At 37.3% G+C, this 19,372-nt stretch overlaps 1 protein-coding gene across 4 annotated transcripts in view; it reads right to left on the reverse strand.

The window, feature by feature from the left end:
- LOC127956426 (PHD finger protein 21B-like) overlaps positions 1-19,372 on the reverse strand; it is a 54,020-nt gene that overhangs the window by 11,016 nt on the left and 23,632 nt on the right. For 3 of the 4 annotated variants that reach the window (XM_052554303.1, XM_052554304.1, XM_052554306.1), the window contains 7 exons: positions 12,171-12,392; positions 4,370-4,462; positions 3,553-3,897; positions 2,973-3,098; positions 2,311-2,362; positions 165-241; positions 21-75 (listed from right to left, as the gene is read on the reverse strand). In XM_052554303.1, coding sequence (XP_052410263.1) covers positions 21-75; positions 165-241; positions 2,311-2,362; positions 2,973-3,098; positions 3,553-3,897; positions 4,370-4,462; positions 12,171-12,392 — 970 coding nt within the window. The remainder of the gene's footprint in view (positions 1-20; positions 76-164; positions 242-2,310; positions 2,363-2,972; positions 3,099-3,552; positions 3,898-4,369; positions 4,463-12,170; positions 12,393-19,372) is intronic. The other variant, XM_052554305.1, reaches the window with a different exon arrangement.

A 19,372-nucleotide genomic window follows, 5' to 3' on the forward strand; every position in this document is an offset into this window, starting at 1 on the left:
GAAGTAGAAATCTATTTTACCTCTCGCTGACAGAAACATCGCACTGTTCAGGTAATTGGAAGCAAGCCTTTTGCGCTGAAAAGCAAGATGTAAGATGTTTACAAGTGAACATAGCAATAAAATGAACATTATTTAAAGAAACTATGACAGCCAGACAGACAGACCTCTGGTTCAAACAGTCCACTGTACGCAGGGTTAGCTGTGCTTCGCCTTTTTCTCTCCTGCCGTTTACTCTGGATCTCTGACAGAAATTAAAACATGAACTTCTTTTACTCTGGATCTCTGACAGAAATTAACTCACATTAAATACTTTTCTTATATTTTGTTTGATAATTTGCTAAATTGTTTAAAGTTGTGCAGAAATGAGAATAATTGTCTCCTTTCAAGTGTTAATTTGAATGTAACTGGTCACAATACACAGGATGTTGAATGGAATTTTGAATTTGAAATAATAACAATTTCAAACAATTCAACACAGTCATGTGCCAACACGTTTGGCAAATGCATTCATTTAGTCCCCGGGCGCCGCAGCATAAATGGCTGCCCACTGCTCCAGGTGTGTGTTCACTGCTGTGTGTGTGCACTTCGCATGGGTTAAATGCAGAGCACAAATACTAAGTATGGGTCACCATACTTGGCTGAATGTCACGTCACTCACTTTTTTTTTTTTATTCGCTGATACGTATAATGTATGGAAGCCCTGACTTCTGACTTTTTTTCTCAGAATTGTGATATAAACTAGCATTGCGAGTTATAAAGTCAGAATTGCGTGATATAAACTCACAATTTCAAGTTATAAATTTAGAACTGCAAGATATAAAGTCACATTTGCGAGGTAAAATCTTGCAATTCTGACTTTTTTTTATCACAATTCCGAGTTAAGACTCAAAATTAACTCAAAATTGTGAGTTTATATCACACAATTCTGAGAAAAAAAAGTCAGAATTGCATGTATTGCATGTTCAGATATTCATACAAACAAAATATTTTGGGGGCCATGAAATTTTTTTGAAAATCGTCAAAAAATGCTGGTGGGGAAAGAGTTAATATGTCCAAAATTTACTGGAAATAGCTTATAGATGTATTTCATTCCATTTTAATTATACTAAACTGAATTTAGATTATAATTACAATTCAGCATCTTGTTTGATACTTCAATTCAAATTCAGGAACTAAAATGGTATTCGTTTGGCACTTCTCATACAGTGTGCAACCCTCTTTATGCTTTGTTTTGTTAATATTGGATTCTCCTGATTGGAGGACATCATTTACGAATCTTAACCTGTCAAACTGGCTATTGAGTTGATGGACCCTATTTTAACGATCTAAACGCAAAGTGTAAAGCGCACGGCGCAGGTGCACTCAGGGCGTGTCCAAATCCACTTTTGCTATTTTAACGATGGAAAAACGGTCCGTGTGCCGGGCAGCATTTTTGGAATGGGTTGTCCCTATTCTCTTAATGAGTAATGTGCATAACGTTCAATACACTAATCAGAGAGTCATCTCCCATTCCCTTTAAGAGTGAGATGTGCACGCACTATGGCGAATCACTATTTACATGGAGGAATTTGTTGGCGGAAAAGATGAACACTTCTCAAGCGAAGAAACTGATCTGTTAAAGCGCGCGAGCAGATCATCTGCGGGACTAGCAGGAATCCACCAAAGCTCAGCGCGATGAGTCAGTTAATATATATGTGTGTGTATTGGCATGATTGTTCAATTCATTTCTCAATAGTTCAAGCCAATTTCATTCATCATTATAAGTAGTAATAAAATGCAAATAGGTAGCCTAATTCTAATACATGCAATGACTATACATCCTTAAATTTTTATATTTAAGTAGCCTACACAATAATATTCTTTTACAATGTAATCCTTTTTTTTTATATATTTGGCATGTTTGTGTGATTAGCATCCCTGTGTGCAATAAGCAAAATCAGCGTGCTCTGTGGACATGCCCAGAGGCGTATTTTCTACCAACGCGCTCTTTAAATAACAAAAAAATATTGACTTTAGACTTTATACCAGGTTTGAGTTGGTCTATGGCGCAATCTATTTTCAGCTCCTTAAAATAGCAATGCGCCAGCAATGCACCTGAACAGACCTCTTTTAGACCAGCATGCCCATGGGCGCACAAATGGGCGCAAATGCATTTGATAATTAAACGACGTGGCGCTGGACTGAAACTAGCAAAAACTAGCCAGGTGTATAATAGGGCCTGATATTTGTGTTCCCACCATGGCTGACTTCCCTCCGGATCTACTGTAGTGGGTTGCCAAGTGTTAGTTTCAAACCCTGAATGCAACTCACCTTCCAACTGTTCTGTAGTGACCAGGCCTATTGCGACCATGAAGGCAATTTTCTGCAGGACAGAAGGTTAATAAAGTGAATACATTCAACATTGAAATACATTTGATGTTAACATAACTCTTCAGAACTAATTTTACTTGAAAACACTTCCAAACACCGGCAGCAGTTTATGGCCGAACCAGTCACTCAATTTGACAAATTTTGAAGATAAAGGCAAATCCTGTTTTTTGTTTGAGTCATTAGTAATAAGATGTCCTCAACTATATATTTCACACGCATTAACTGTGATTCTATGATGGACTAGCCCTATATTGAGGTTATTTCTCTGCCAATGACCCAAGACATGGGATAGGCTCTAATTAGAGATGTAGAATATGGTCATGCAGAATATATGCTTCATAAATACTAATAAACAGCCAATATGTTAATAAGCAACTAGTTAATAGTGAGAATTGATCCCTATACTAAAGTGTTACCTAATTCAGTGTTGTAGTACTCAAGTCCAGACAACACCAAACTCAGACTCAAGTCCTCCACAAGTTCAAGTACTACAACACTGCTGTAATTAGTCAATGTCATGCCAACTGGATGGTCTCTTCCTGTCAAAGAACACTGGTCATGTCAACAAAGTTTATAATAGCCAAGACTAGTTGTGAGTGTACCTCTGGATCCTCCTCCTTTTTGGCTGGGGTTGAGGGGACAGGGCTCGGCTCCTTCACAGGACTGTTACTTTGTGAGGCCGGAGAGCTCTTGGAGTTGCTGGGAATCTGGGGCTGAATGATTATAACCTGGATACACACATTAAGGGCCAGTTTTACAGTTTTAAAATGTATAATAAGTATAAAATTTATTTTATAAAAACACCATATATATATATTAGAACCTGCTTCACCGTTTAAGTGGACGTTACCACAAAAGCCCAAATGGCGGCACACTTCAGCTTTGTACTACAAACCAGGAACAGGGACTATTCTTTAATCCTCCATTACTAGCAGCGAATAACGATATCAATGCTAGCATTTCCTGTTACTCTCACTGTCGTTCAGAGATGAAGACTGCCATCTAGCAGTCAGGAGGTAAACTCAAAATGAAACAACTGCCATGAATCTTGTATGATTTTTAAAAATATCGATATTCCATTTTTGAGAATCGATAGAGTATCGGCAAACAAAATATTGCGATACTCACATGCATCGATATTTCGTGTTTATTAGGTAAGTAGGTGATGAAAGATCTTCTGACCTTGCTGTCAGGGCTGAAAATCAGCGGTTGCACCTTAATGGCCTCGGTTAGTCCTGACACCCCGTGGGCTGTGGGCGAGGCTGCTGAGATGATGGCGTAAGCCACCCCTGGACTTGTGGAGGTTGTGGACGTGCTCTGAGCAGATGAGGGCGAAGAGGAACTCTCTTCCTGCCCGTTGGACAGTCTCTCGTGACTGAAGGTGCTGTTGGCAGTTGGCAAGGATGCGCCTTGGCTCTTTGGGCTAACCACAGCCATGCTCTGCGGCACAGCCATCGTTCGACCGGGCTGCTTCTCTTGGCATGGGCTGTGGGGAAGGCTGTCTGGAATAAGAGTCTTTGGCCTGACCTAAAAAGACACAGAACACAAAGTTTATCCCCCTATGCAGCAGATGTTTCTTGGCTTTGGCTTCAAATATATTGACCTCTTAAACAAAATCGTTCAATCTTTCAGGTCAAGTTTCTATCAGATTTGATTAACATTTGCTTATTTGCAGGTTACTTTTGATGAAGTTTAGCTTGTTTATGATCTCTTTTAATCTCAGATGTTTATGTGCTTATAGAATATGTATACAATTCTATATGAGCAAAAGTTTTCAAAAAATGTAATTTAAAGCAAAGAATAAAGTAGTGATAAAAAGCAATAAAATAAACAAAAGAGCGCTTTGAATCTCTCTCATACTCACAGTTAGCTGCTCCTGTTAGGGGTCACTACAGTGGATTATCTACGCTTGCTGTGTCTGTGCCTTCTATGAAAATTAGTTGTAAACAATAAGGTTTCATGAATCCAGGTTTGAGTGTTTCCTAATGTTGTGTATCACCTGAGGTAGCACACTGGGTGAGTGTCCTGCCAGCCGCTGCAGAGAGCTGATGTGAGGCACCTTTATCGGGATCGCAGTGAGGGCTCCCAACATCTGTCAGACAGAAACCAAACACACGATGAGACGGCAAAAGCAATCATTTCAGATGTCAGGAGGGCAGAATGACGAAAAACATACATAATTACGTAGGTACTTCATTTACTGTTCATTCTAAACAGCCCAACAGGACAGAAGAGCCGGATTCGTTTTCAAGAAGCGGTTCTTCTACAGTAATTGTGCTTTTTTAGTGAACTGAAACAAAAACTGGTACCAAACTCTTGGGATTGACTCATTTCAGGGCTCATTTTGAGTCAGTCATTAAGTAGTGATTCAGGAGATGACTTTTGATTTACATTTACATGTGATTTGAAAGCTTTAGTTTGCTGTAGATGCTGTAATGTCATCCCTGGCCGCAGTGAGCACCGTCACAGGGGTCTTATATAAGCAGAAGAATGCAAGACAGAAGAGTTTGAGACGTAGTGCTTTAAAATCCCTCTCAGTCACTCGTCTCAGTCTAATGTGCAGTAGTGAACCGACATGAGGAGGTGGGGCGGCCTGCGGCCTGTTCCCATGACAACGGTCCGGATGAAATGTCTTGCTCCGTCAGGGCTGTGATTTTAGTAATTGCTGAATCCCAGCAGAGAGAGAGAGAGAGAGAGAGAGAGACAGCAGTAACCTTGAGCTGCGGCATTCAGCTTGTATTTTCTGAAAGTACTAAATTAAACAGCAGGCCTGCAGTGAATTACCCATCAGCCCCTGCAGCTGCCATAAGAACGAAATGTCAGGTGAACGCTAACAATTCTGCTCTTTCCTGGAACGTCACGGACCGTTTGAGGATCCGGAGGCCCGATTAGACCTGAGTAGGAGTGAGACGAGTGTAAAAGACTCCTCACACAATGACTGAAGCATTTCCAGCAGGAGTTCATGAACAGTCAGAAGCAATAAAGCTTATTCTGGCCCGGAGCCCCATTATGTTTCGTAATGCTAAACTGAAGCACTTATTTTTAGCGGTTTAGCAGAACATTTCGAATGCAATAGTCTATTTCTGTGGTCCACAAAAGAAATGAAGTCATTTAGGTTTGGTGAGTTGTCATAGATCTTATGGCTGTTTTAAACTACTGCTGTAGTCACTGACAAACACATCAGATATTTTTATAATACTGTATGAAACATGCTGTGTGGTCTTTATTAATTTATTTATATTAATATTTATGTTATGAAAACAAAACACTTTAAGTATTTTTATGTACTTTGTTCGTTTTCCAGTAAAATAACTTAAAATCTTTAAGATTCATTTACTTGTCAAGCAACACCGCAGAAGATATTAAGCTTTGTTTAAGTTCAAAACATACCACCAAATTAATTCAAGAAAATTCTGATTCTACAATTCATCAAATCAATAAAAAATGCAAGCCTTCCCATAGAGGTTTTAGCAAAATTCTGTTGTAAAAATGTATTTATATTAACACGTTTTTCCTTGTTCAGCTGTTAAAATATCTACTGAAAACTGTTTTATGACAGAATATTTGTTCACTACTTTTATCACATAACAAGCAATATAAAAAGAAATAGCCAAAAAAAAAATGTGCATGACGAAACCAAATTAGCTCTTAACACAGAAGCTCTTATGATAAAACTTTCACATATAGAAAATAAATAAAAAGACTTGTATATCCTCTCTCGCCAGTGGTCCAATACCAGAAAACACCACATGGAGGCGCTGTGAGCAGTTATGGAAATGACACTTACGGATGAGTGTTTTATAGACAGAGTTGAAAAACTACAGTTACAGTTGGAACAAAATCATATATATTATATTTGTTTTTCCACAGATTTAAATAAGCCCTCTACTAAAAAAGGACAGTTGACTTCAACCATGGAGATAGACAAACAACCAACCTTAAAGTAACATTAATCTAACATCTATTATTTCACCGTATTATAAAAAACCGTAGCCTTACATGTTAGCTGAACCAGGATAGTAATATTCTTTTGGAAATGAAATGAAGCATTCAAAATGTGTCACCAGAACAACTCTCCGCACACGTAGACGCTGTGCAATTCAATTAACACTTGACACTTGCCGTGTCACTGGTGTGTGGGAGTTATTAGTGATGCTTTTTGGAACGGCGTGTGCTACTGTGGCTGTTTGTAGCATAGCACCCCATTGCTGACTTATCAGTGGGGCATAAATATCGGCACAGAGCCCATCTCCATTTAGGTGGCTCCACTGTAAGGCTACACTAGATACAACTGATGGTGTACACTGGGAGCTGCAGATCATGTTAAAAATGTACTATCACTAATGAATGGAAAAGTGTTTTAACATAAGTTTTAAATTTGAACTTTAAATTTGACAGCGTCTTATAGACGTGGGGCCCTATAATACACTACACGCAGCGCAAGTGTGTTTGCTAGTTTCAGTCCGGCGCTGTTCACATTTTCCCATTTTCGTATTTTTAGTGCAATGCTATTTTAAGGAGCTCAAAATAGACTGTGCCATAGACCAACTCAAACCTGGTCTAAAGTCTGGCGCGATGTTTTTTTAGTTTTGTTAAAGAGCGTACACGCTGCTTATTAAACACAGGGACGCACAGAAGCACACAAACATGGCAAATATTACAAATTAAAGGATTGCAATGCATAAGACAAAAAACAAGTCTACATAAAAAAAAAACTGAATGCAGTGGAGGGAAACACAAAAATGCATTTTGTGTGAACCAAACATAAAACTTTGCATGGTTAAAATATTTTACAGTTTAATAAGATTCTCTTTCCTTGTCCCCGTCTATTTAAAAATATAATTAATATATAAAATGACTTACAATACACCTTATGTCACTGATATTTTGCATATTTAAGCGTGTCAAATCAAAGTCACATGGTGCAAAATACAGAATACAAAAACCCATAATAAACATAGAGGACCCTCATGGGCCGAGTTTAGGACCTGGAGAGTTTAGATCCTAGCCCGGTCAAACACATGACAGTTATTTTCATATAATCCTGAAGATTTCGGTAAAGTTGTTTAAACTTTTTTATTATTGTTGGACACTGACAATGCAAAACTGTGGATGTCGAGGGCTTGATCATTTGCTTGCTCACCCCTGCTTATGATGGTGTGTCAAGTTCAATTACATAATTTAAACTTTTTTTATGACAAAGCAAGGTTATTTCAGATTGTTAAATTGTCATGTTGTGACTCGCCAAATATTTCTGATATTAATAAATAATACATTATATTCAAACACAATATTCTTTACACTGAAAAAAAAAGATTATCATATTGGTTTGTTTTAACTCAGAGGGAGTGTCAGCCACATTAAAAAAGTTAACAGCTTAAGTCATTTGTGGATTAATGGGTATTAGAGACGAGAACCGTTTCAAATGATTCAGTTCGATTTGGTGAACTGGTTCAAAAAGATCCGGTTACATCGAATGATTCGTTCGTGAACCGGATATCATTAAACTGCTTTGTTTTGAACTCTCTCACAACAGACACGGAAGAGAAGACAATGCTGAATAAAGTAGTAGTTTTTGCTATTTTTGGACCAAAATGTATTTTCGATGCTTCAAAAAATTCTAACGGACCCTCTGATGTCACATGGACTACTTTGATGATGTTTTTCTTACCTTTCTGGACATGGACAGTAGACCGTACACACAGTTTCAATGGAGGGACTGAGAGCTCTCGGACTAAATCTAAAATATCTTAAACTGAGTTCCGAAGATAAACGAAGGTCTCATGGGTTTGGAACGACATTAGGGTGAGTTATTAATGACATAAAATTTCATTTTTCGGTGAACTAACCCTATAAAAATGAGGAATACAGCAAGTGTTTCATCTCAAGGAGGTGATAAAATGAGAAGTGCTCAAAAACATTGACCAGAACAATTGAAATTATAACGGGGAAGGAAATAACTCTGTCTTACTCTGGCAGACTTTAAAAGGACCTAATATATATGCACACAAGTGAACATGAACAAGTGATTTTATGCCATTCTTCGAGTCACAAAATTGTATGTTTCAACAATGGTAATTAAATCTCTTCAACTGATTCCTGGAAACCGAAAGGCAAGAATTTCCACTCGAAATAAGTCTCTTTTGTTTGGCATTGACATCTCTCTGGGAAACAGCAGAGAAATACTTCTGACTGCTGCCTAACAAAAGTAAAGACATCTGCAGAGGCACAGTGAGGGGGAGGTTGTAAATAAGCAGACAGAAAAACGACCTTTCTGATAGATGTGCTGCTGGACTCCATTTTTATGGACTCTGTAAATAATGAACCCAATCTCTGAGCTCAATCTGTTGCCTAATATTCCTCTTTTGTGTTTCCTGTGTTAAAATACATGTTGCCTCCTGAAGCAACCATATCTCATTTGCACATGGACACTAGTAATCATGTTATTAAATGCATTATTTGAGGTCTAATTTAATAATACACGTACATATTCTTCATTCATTGTTTTACAGGCGAATAACAGGAAAAGAAACCCTAATAATAAGAATAAGTTATAACACTCCAGTTTTGTTATATACAAATTGATGTAATGATGATTTTATATAACATTTACTGTATGCTTTTTATTTGCATTTATGCAGCAAATGCTACTATCCAAATCATCTTACATGGTATTCAAGGTACACATTTCTAGCTTTCTCTCTGAATTGAACCCTTAACCTTGATATTTGATTGTGAACATGCACTGCTGTTTGGGCTACAGGAAATCCTGTTTGGTTTCATCCGTTACATAATTTGATATGCCATTCTAGATCTATGATTCAAGCAGAAATATTTGACTAAATGCTTTCGCCATCAAATTTTTCATTATGGCAAGCTATTTTTTTATCTTTAACAAAAATATTACAGCAATAATAAAACTTTTTTTTTTCATATTCCATGCAATCTTTAACTATCCAGTTCTACAAACTTTTTTTTTTTCGATTAAAAAAAAAAAATTCTTACTTGTCTAAAGCCATTTTATCCTTAAAAAAGGTATATCATTCAAAAGACTCTCAACAATTATGCTACATAAATGCTACAGCAAAATTAAATATATGTCAGGAGTGGACATGAAGACATGCAACAGTCCAATCATATAAACTTTGGTAAAGATGTTGCTAATTCTAATAACAAAACTTTAAAAATCCTCACCAACTACAACTACTGGATGTTTTACCCTTGTTGTTTTTGTAGTTTGTAAAACCGGACCACAATCCACTTATTATCCGGCTCCAAATGACTGGCCAGGTGGTCTGAGGTGCCCCCCCCCCCACCTCTCATATTCATCAACGAAACAAAAAGACTGTGACTGGTTCTCCTCCTCCAGTCTGATGGGTGTTTTAAGGTTTGAATCAGTGGGCAGCTGGGAGAGCTGAAAACAGCTTCACTCTCCCAAACAATACAGCCATAAAAGGCAGTAAAACAATCCCAGCGTTCCAGCATGAAGGAGGGGGAAGGGAGAGAGCAGGGGGAGGAAGAGTGAAAGAAGCAGTGGAGGGGGTGACTACTCATGCGAATGAAGACTCTTTTCTGTTGGGAAGGTCTTTGCTATTATTTATGAAAGACCTGCACCGGGACACATACCAACCAGAGCAGACAATCTTTTCTGATATAAACAACGAGGCAACGGGTGACTGTAAAATAGGTTTGAACATCGTACCTGTTCAACCAAACCATGAAAATATTGTTTTGTTTACTGAAGTTTGCGAACCGATTATTTCAGCGTTCCTATGGTTGACCCTTTTTATAAGTGTTTGCAGCAAAAGTACACTTTGAGTGTGTCCGGTGTTGTATGATCTCGAAGTAAATAAATCACTGAAAATATAGAGATTTTTTTTTGTTCGTAGAAGTTTGTGGACAAACATATGTTTAGTGTTTGGTTGGCGGAGCATAATACAACCAAAAACAAAAGACGACAGTACTGTAAGTGAGTGGAGAACAATACTCATCATACAGTCATACCTTTGGGTTCACAAGGGCTGCAGTTTTCAAAAAGACACATCTTCCCAAACTTGTTATGTGAAGTGTTTAATAACCCGTTTTAGCACTTAGAAATTTGTAATAAACCTCATAGAATCCAAATGATCATACTTTTGGATGAAAACGGATGTTTAGAGGATGACTCTGAGAAATGTAGAGGATATTTTTTTCTCATTGGATGTACTAGAGGCTCACATTTCATATTTCAGACATGGATGCCTGAACTCCTGACAGAAAGTAAGAAATTGTTGTCGTATAGGCCTAGTTTATAAAAATATAATATTTATAACAAAACATTAAATGCCTTTTCCCACTGACCAAAAAAAATTGGCGCGAATGTTCGGCACAATTGTGCTTTGAAATGAAACAACAGATCCCTATGGGGCTATTCACACTAGACGCAAACATTCGCGTTGCGAAAAAGCATGGATTTTTTTGTATTCGTCCCTTGTGTTTTTTTTTTTTTTTTTAAGTTAAATTGGCCATCCAATTAGATTTGAGCTAAGATCACGTGCCTGGAGAAGCAGTTCTTGCGCAAAAAGGCGAGAGGGCTGGCGCGGTTTCGAAAACCAGTGTAAAAAAACCCAGAAGAAGAGTAGACTATTCTGATAGTGGATGCCGAGTTCATGTTATCATTGGTATCTGAGAACAGATTTATTCTCGCATGCTCTTAATATCATTTCTATAAATTCTCCACTGAATTATGTGATCTGGAGAGCACTGTCCGTTTTGTGACAAATGACAAGCAGTGTATCGTTTTTAATCAACTACAAATTTTTACAAAATCACTCGATGATGGTTTTAAGAGGGTTTTAAGCAAACACTTTATATAATTATAATATAATTATATATGTATAATTACATACATTTTCAAGTGTAGCTTGATGCTTATTGTACCTCTAATTATATTTTAGGATGTATTCCTGTAAGCATCACACATATTCTAGTGTAGAACCAAACTTTATTTATCTTAATTTAATGCTGTATATTAAACAGCAGACGATGTTAAATCCGTATACCCAGTACCTATCTGAGGAAAAAAGTTTTAAGTCACATCAGCATACATTTACATTAGATTTTACATTTATCAGACGCTTTTATACAAAGTGACTTACAGTGTATTCAGGCTATATATATACTTTTACCAGTATGTGTGTTCCCTGGGAATTGAACCCACAACCTTTTGCGCTGAAAATGCAATGTTTCATTGAGCCACCGGAACTACTAGCTAACAACTAGCATGCAGGATTGAATTAGGAGAAGGCGATAGATTGTTTCGCGCTAGTTGTGAAAGCACTGTTCGTTGGCGATTCTCTTCGCTTTTTTGCCACGCTCTCAGTTTGAAACAGCCTTTAGAACATTATTATGGTTATTATAGTTATAGGACCCTCCATGTTAACAGATACAAGTTTTCTGCTAAGTATTAATTATTAATAATAATAAATAGCCCTAGTGCAGCCCTAGTGTGTGGACAGATGAATGACCAACACACTAAACACATAAGTGCAATTTTGAAAAAGTCATAGCTCGACTTTCAGATGTGTCAAATTACCCATCATCCACTCTGACTTAAGTGCACACTTTACACAGGGGGACAGTACTTCCAGGCACAACTCCCTAACATAGAGAACGCCACATGGCTGAATGTATCATTTGTCACTGCATGATGCTGTGCATTACTATAATAGTTTTGTGTTCCCGTTTCATGCCGTAGCTGTTCTATATATGTGTGGATGGATTTATTGTACCTGTGGCTGGCTGATGTTAGTATAGTGTACCTGTGAGCGGCTGATGTGCTGTCCAGCGGGTGTTTGGAGGTTGACGGGGGACGACTGGAGCGTCTCAGAACTCAACGCCTTTTGTCCATTAATGTGTGCCGTCACCATGGAAACGGGAGTCTTTGCCGGCACCACAGAGATGGCGATGCTCTGGCTGGGCGGCTTGATGAGGGCGAGGGGTTTGGCGGCCGTCCCCACAGGACAACTTCTGACGGCGAGCTTCTGTCACACAAAACACACAAACAGCAGCAGGTCATTAACCCTAAAAACACCGATAACCTATAGACCTCCAACTCTGGATTCAAACGTTAAATGGTAGATCTGACAGGAGTTTTCTTTTTGAACCAGCGCCATTCACGTCAGCTGTGTACAGGCACGCTAATTACCATGAATAATCAAAGTATTCGCCCAATTTCCAGCACACAGCAGCTTGTACATAAAGAAGAGATTAAATATACAATGCGGGGCTGCTTTGATTCTTGTTCCTGCTTTTGCATCAGCTCAAGTTCAGGGACTCGGATTTAAGCGTGCACTTTAATGCAAGTGTGTTTATTTGTTGTTCAAAGTCTTCTTCCATTTCCTCTCATTTACCGTGGGAAATAATACGGCAGATGATCAAACAGTCTTTAAAAGGCAAAAGTAGAGCAGCATTCAATTTTATCTGTGTGTGTTTGTGTAGAGTCGAGCACACTGCAAACTAAATTCTTAATCAGTGTTTTTGTCGTCTGCATGTAAAAACAACCCTAAAACAAGATAAACTGAGATATTAATAAAGATATTAAGATTCGTTTTAGAGAAAATATGTAGCTTTTGTTAACCCTTTGGTATGTGTGTAAACTTGATATATGTGCTATTTTCAAATTATCTTGAAGTTAATTCAACAACTTTTGCTTTTTACGAATTCTAGGGAAACAAGTACAAGCTTGAATTAAGCACAAGCATAAATCATATGCTTATACCATAAATACTATTATAATAATATTAATGCTTCAAAAATGTTTCCTTTTAAAAAAATATGATTTTAATTATTACAATTACAATATTACATATATTTTCTGGTATCAAATCTTACCATCTTACATAATTCTGCTTCCGATAAATGTATCTTGTTTGAAGGACACTTGAATATTTGACTGGAAGACAAGACTAAATTGATTTTTGACAGTGCGGATTATACAATCTGACGGTGCATGAGAAAGTGTCATCATCGGCCCACACACAGAAAGCCTCTTTTGCTCCGATCAGCACAGTTCACACTATAAGCGCTCTGAATATTTCATATTCCATTCCTGTTCTCATTTCTGAACTGCTTTTACGGTTTTCTTAGGACTGTGAGGGGGAAGGGAGCATATGAAAGAGAAAGATAGGTCTTTCATATTCAAAGGCTGTCTATCTGTAAAGGAGCATTTTCAATAAGTTCTTCACATGTGAGCACCTACAGCCAATAAACCCTGACTGACACGTATATTCATAAATGTATATTCAGTTTGAAGTGTGATGTGTTTGGACAAGACACACCATCAAGATTTGTTTTCAGTCATAGTCAAAGGTGCAAAACTGAAGGAAAGATCGATTGCACTTAAACTTACAATTACCCGTGACACATCGACAACCATGTTAATAAGGAATAAGGTGTTAGAGATATACGGGAGAGGATGGGGTATAGAGAAGATGGAGTGGTTCATTTTTACAAAATCCACTCAAATTAACAAATGTTAATGCAGGAGGAACACATCAGGGTGCACACTCACTTTATTTATTTTTTGTTTGGTGAAATGGGTTAACAATATATTGAATGAAATACAGTTGTTGTCGCTTGCTGATGTGGCTGTAAGCAGCCAATTTATTCTTCGATCACATAGTATGTAAACTTTTCTCAAAACCTGATTTTAATATCACACTTTTGGTGTTCAGTGTTTTGTCAGTTTGCTGTTAAATGCACAGCATTGTCACTAGGTTATTATATTGAAAAAATAAAAATGCTAAATCTGCTGTGTCGTTATAGTATTTCGAATTGTTTTGGTGTTGAAAATAGTTTTAATACATTGCTTTTATCCAAAACTTCTATAATATAATAATTTTATCAAAGATTCTGCTTTGGGACTGAATCTCCTACACTGTTATTTTTGTCATGTTTTCATGTTACACGTTACGTTTAGTTTTGTTGCAAACAAAAACTATTTCCAAATGATAATATCTTGATTATCTTTTAATACGAGTAGTTTGACTGTGAAAAGTAGGGGTGGGTGATATGACCAAAATCTTTTATCAGTATTTGAGTAATTTTCTATCATAATAACGATATATATCACAATAGTTATTTTTTATTTAATTTTTTTTTATGATATTCAAATCTCTTGATACACGGTTACACACTGTTAAACATGGACTTTCTTTTGCAACTTCTCACGTTCCCTTAAGACCTAAATGACTGTGTTTATGAGGATACTTGCAAAACCGTGCATTTGGACACACATAAGTGTTTATGCAATCGTTCAATTGTTCAAAGCCACATTACGTCATCACGCAACACCAATCAGGATTGGCTTAGTTTCATTCATACTTCAGAGGCGCTACGCTCAGGGGCTTCCCCCAAAGTGTCATTCGACGGCAGTTCAATGTTTCCTTGAAGGGGAACTGATGCCATATTTCCTAAAAATGTTTCCAAGGTGTAGTAAATAAATAATAAAAGAGGAACACCAGCTGTAACTGGTGAAACATATGATCTAAAATGTTTAAGTTGAACAAATTGAGTGTGCCCAGAGATATAAGATCTGAACCAACTAAGAAGGACACTGGTTAAATAATCAATTTAAATAAACTCAATTTAAATAGAGTAGAATAAGTATAGTTAAAAGTCCAGATTCGGCTGACGTCAGCAGATCACTAACATCTTTTACCATAGCAGTCTCTGTACTATACAAAGGACGGAACCCAGATTGGAATTTTTCAAACAGGCTATTGTTTAAAAGATTGGAATGAACCAGAGATGAAACAACTTTTTCCCAAAAAAAATTAGAGAATGGACAAATTCTCTCAAATTGGGAAACTGGGCGAAGATTTTCAAAATTATTAGTGTTAGCTCCTGGTTTCTTAAGGCTTGGAGGTATAACAGCAACCTTAAAAGATGAAGGATGCACACCAGAGGTGAGAGATGAGTGTATAATATCAGTTACTATACCAGATAGAGAAAATAAACAAGCTAACTGACAAGTGGAAGACTTAAAATCTATTGATTTCATCAATAGTTGGAAGTTCAAAACTGTAAAATAGAGAAAAATGAGAATCACGGGAAGGTAAATAGGACAGATCAGATGGCACATTATTTTCAGAAGTTACTTGTTGATGAATATTTCCTATTTAAGTATTAAAAAAGGTAATTTAATTATCACACAGATCACTAGAATATAGATGAGAAGGAAGGGTATCAGGGGGCTGTAGGATATAATTTAATGTATTAAACAAGGACCTTGTATTCCCTTCACCTAACCCAATCATATTAGAGTAGTAATCAGACTTGGCAGTTAAAAGGGAATTCTTGTAAGAGATCATATGATCTGTGTACATATCTAAATGATCTAAAGTTAAAAATTCACCAATAAGGACAGGGTGTAGAACTTTATAAACTTCCCCTTATTATGACAAAGAAACAGCACAGGTGCAGCAAAAGTAGTTTAAAATCACCACAAATGCCCACCAATGCAGTGTGAATAAGTGAGATTCTTCTTGTGTTATTCATTAATTCCCTCACAATGCACGAGGTGAGCTCTATTGTTTCTGTGGATCAATGTAATCCACAGGAAACCTCACAACCGGCATCTGGACACAACCTTTCACTGCTGTCTCATTCACCTTAAGACACCGCTGATTGTCCCAAATGTCACCATATGAACCATTTCCACCCCCACCCCACCCCACCTCTCAAAAACACAAGGAACATAGGTAAAAGAAGATAAAAACTGTTTTATGCAAGATCCATCAGTATAAAATGATGCTTTTTATTAACATGCTTTTGAAAAGTGTTTAGTATGTCAAAAATGGTGGTGTGATGTTGTGTTTGGAACTGTAGTTACCAAGTTAGTCAAATAAATTACCACTAATACAACCACCACACAACACAAAACACTGCTATCAAATGTATATAGAATTAAATTATTAAAATAGTCCTATAAAATTAAGGGTATCACACAAATATAAATACCACAAAGATGCCTGTGATTCATGTAAATCTAAACAAACTGATTCACTTAAATGAATCAGACACAAACCAGTGTAGCATTTTGTCACGCTATACTGCAGCATAAAAAAAAAATGAGTCCATTACACTATTTTTAAGAACACTTGACTACTCTCATGCTTCTGGCTGACGTTATTACGACAAATGAGCAACATCACCTCCTGAAGGCAAATCTGGAGATCAGTTAAATGTCTCAATCCGTTCATAAAATACAGTTACAATGTTTGACCTAAAAATGACAATAGTAGTGCGATGTGTATATGTATATAACATGTATTATATTTCATATACAAGGGTTATTTAACAGCAGCAGTGAGTTGACAGACAGGGGTTGGTTGACGGTCTGACATATGCACACATTAAAGACTTTTACAGCACTATAATGAAGCGCTCGGACCTCTCTTGCCTTAGGCTAAACAAATCAGCCACGTCTCTCATGTCAACACTGAGCTTCCAGTTTCATTGTTCCTGGTGAATAGAAACGCTCTCTGATATTAGACACCTTTAAGGGAGTCAATTTAATGCTCTTCTCTTTGCCAGCATCATGATTCCTGTCAGAAAACCTTTAAATTAATCAATATCCCACTGTGCTTCAAAGATTGCAATGATTTGATCTTCTAATGCCTATTCAAAACTCTTAAGACATCAGTGGTTTCTGTGTAAAGACCTTCAGGTTTTATGGTCAAAACAGTTCTGGTCTGGGTAACAGAACCCTTTTAGTGGAAAGGGGCTTAATTTGGCTTCAAACTCTTTTTGGAGAAGTTCAAAGTCCATGATTTATGGAGCCAGAGAGCCGTTGAAGATGTAGAGTAGGTTCCATCTGAACGACCTGAGCACCTCCTCCCCTCACATGGTGATCCCACTGGAGAATGGGATAATCCGGGTCGGTCTCATGCTGTGTGATTTGGCCTCAACACCAGCACCCTTCTGCCAAACAACAGGCCATGAGCCAATCCTCCACTCTCTGTGATGATAAGACTGTGTGGACATCAATCAACACATCAGAAGACACAAACCCCTCAGTAAGAGCTTTAAGATGCTTTCTCATTTTAGCTCAGAGCCTTCAAGCCACGACTATCGCATTAAATCTGGTCCACACCACATCTTATTCTAACCAAGAGCTGCCCACTTGGGCAGAAAATACAACTGAACCATAGTTTACAGTAGTGCTGCAACAACGCGTCGACGTCATTGATTACGTCGACTACAAAAATACGTCGACGTGCGTGAAATGCGTTGATGCGTCACACTGTTTGTTTACATCTCGCGTAATGGCATACTGGGAATGGAGAAAGTTGCATTCTATCACAAAAACAGAGACCACTGTTATCAAAAGTATGGGAATACTTTAAACATAGGACAACTAAAATGGCCCTTTGTTCCTTTTGCAAAACCGATATGGTGTACCACGGCAGCACAACTGCGATGCGCGAGCACCTCAGAGGAAAACATCTTGGCGCTCTCCGGTGTTACGGTTTAACTGGTTACCGTGTGATCTGGTGACCAACTTCCTGGTTCAAGTCTGATATTCTTGTGCTTGCGGCATTCTGAAAAGTTGAGATGTTTTTAACTCGATGCGGTGCGGACACGCCTGGAAAAAACTAGTGCGTCGCACCGCGTGCGCGTCGCTACTGCGTCGCCTCCATTATGAGCGCGTTTATTGCACGCCTACATTGGAAATAACGAACTTGAGCGCGCAAAAGACGTGATATGTGAATGGCCCCTTAAAAGACAGCGCGCCGCGAGACAACAGTCACAAACCACCGAGCCACCCCGAATCAGCTCCAGATCTCTGGAAACCATGCTAAACCATAGCAGAACCCTGACTACATTTTATGGTTTGTGATGCTAAAGAACATTTCATGACGTCTCAGACTACTGTAAATTTATGGCTACTGTGGTTTAATTATAAACGCTATCATAAACTCATATTTACCATAGTAAACTAATTTTATTTGCCTCTTTATTATTTTATACTGTAAAAACTTCAACCACATTGGTTGAAAATGAATAAAGGTTGAAATATTATATTAGAAGTTGTACTTATATATTTTTTTTGTAAAGTTATCCACAGGATTCATTAGCTAATTAAAAAAAGAACATTAGATTAATTATTTATTGTAATAAAAATAATTGTTAGATTAGTCGACTAATCGAAAAAATAATCGTTAGATTAGTCGACAGAAAAAATAATCGTTAGTTGCAGCTCTAGTTTACAGTTTTTAATGTTGAGGTAAAGGTAAATTCGCACCATAATAATACACAGATATACATTAACAGTTTGTGTCAAAGAATATCTGTTCAATTATTGAAAAATTTCGAGATAGGCGAATGAATAATGACCCAACAGCTCATCAGAATCTAGCATGTTTTATATTATTAGTAGCAGAATTAGCCTACTATTAGTATTATTATCTTTTCAGTATTATTGTTTTTTAGCTTATCTGAAGCATTACTACAAGCTCATAAGTTCTGTTAATATGTTAATGTCTTAAAAAAAATATACTATGGAAGTCAGTGACTTCTATCAACTATTTGGTTAAATATATTATTCAAAATATATTTTTTAGTGTTCAGCAGAAGAAAGATTCTCATACAGGTTTGGAACAAGTGGAGGGTGAGTAAATTACAGTTTTATTTTTGTTTATACTGTCACTTTAACACAACACAAGAACATATTCAATAAACAAATCAAAGTCTTTCAACTGCCTCCATTTCACTGATCTGAAATACCGAAAACTCATTTCTTTCATCACGTTTGATGAAAGCACAGCTCTCTTTAGTTTCTCAGCACAATAAAAATCAGTATCGTACTTGTATTCAGAAACTGATTCTTTCCTTGCTTTAATAAAGCTGCAGATCAATATTCAGACAGCTGCCTATGCTTCTGCATTCTGCCTGTGAGATTCACCAAGGCACTTCATCTCACTGTGACTCACTATTTCATTACACGCACACAAATGAA

This window comes from Carassius gibelio, chromosome B4 (genome assembly GCF_023724105.1).
Source record: "Carassius gibelio isolate Cgi1373 ecotype wild population from Czech Republic chromosome B4, carGib1.2-hapl.c, whole genome shotgun sequence".
NCBI lineage: Eukaryota > Metazoa > Chordata > Actinopteri > Cypriniformes > Cyprinidae > Carassius > Carassius gibelio.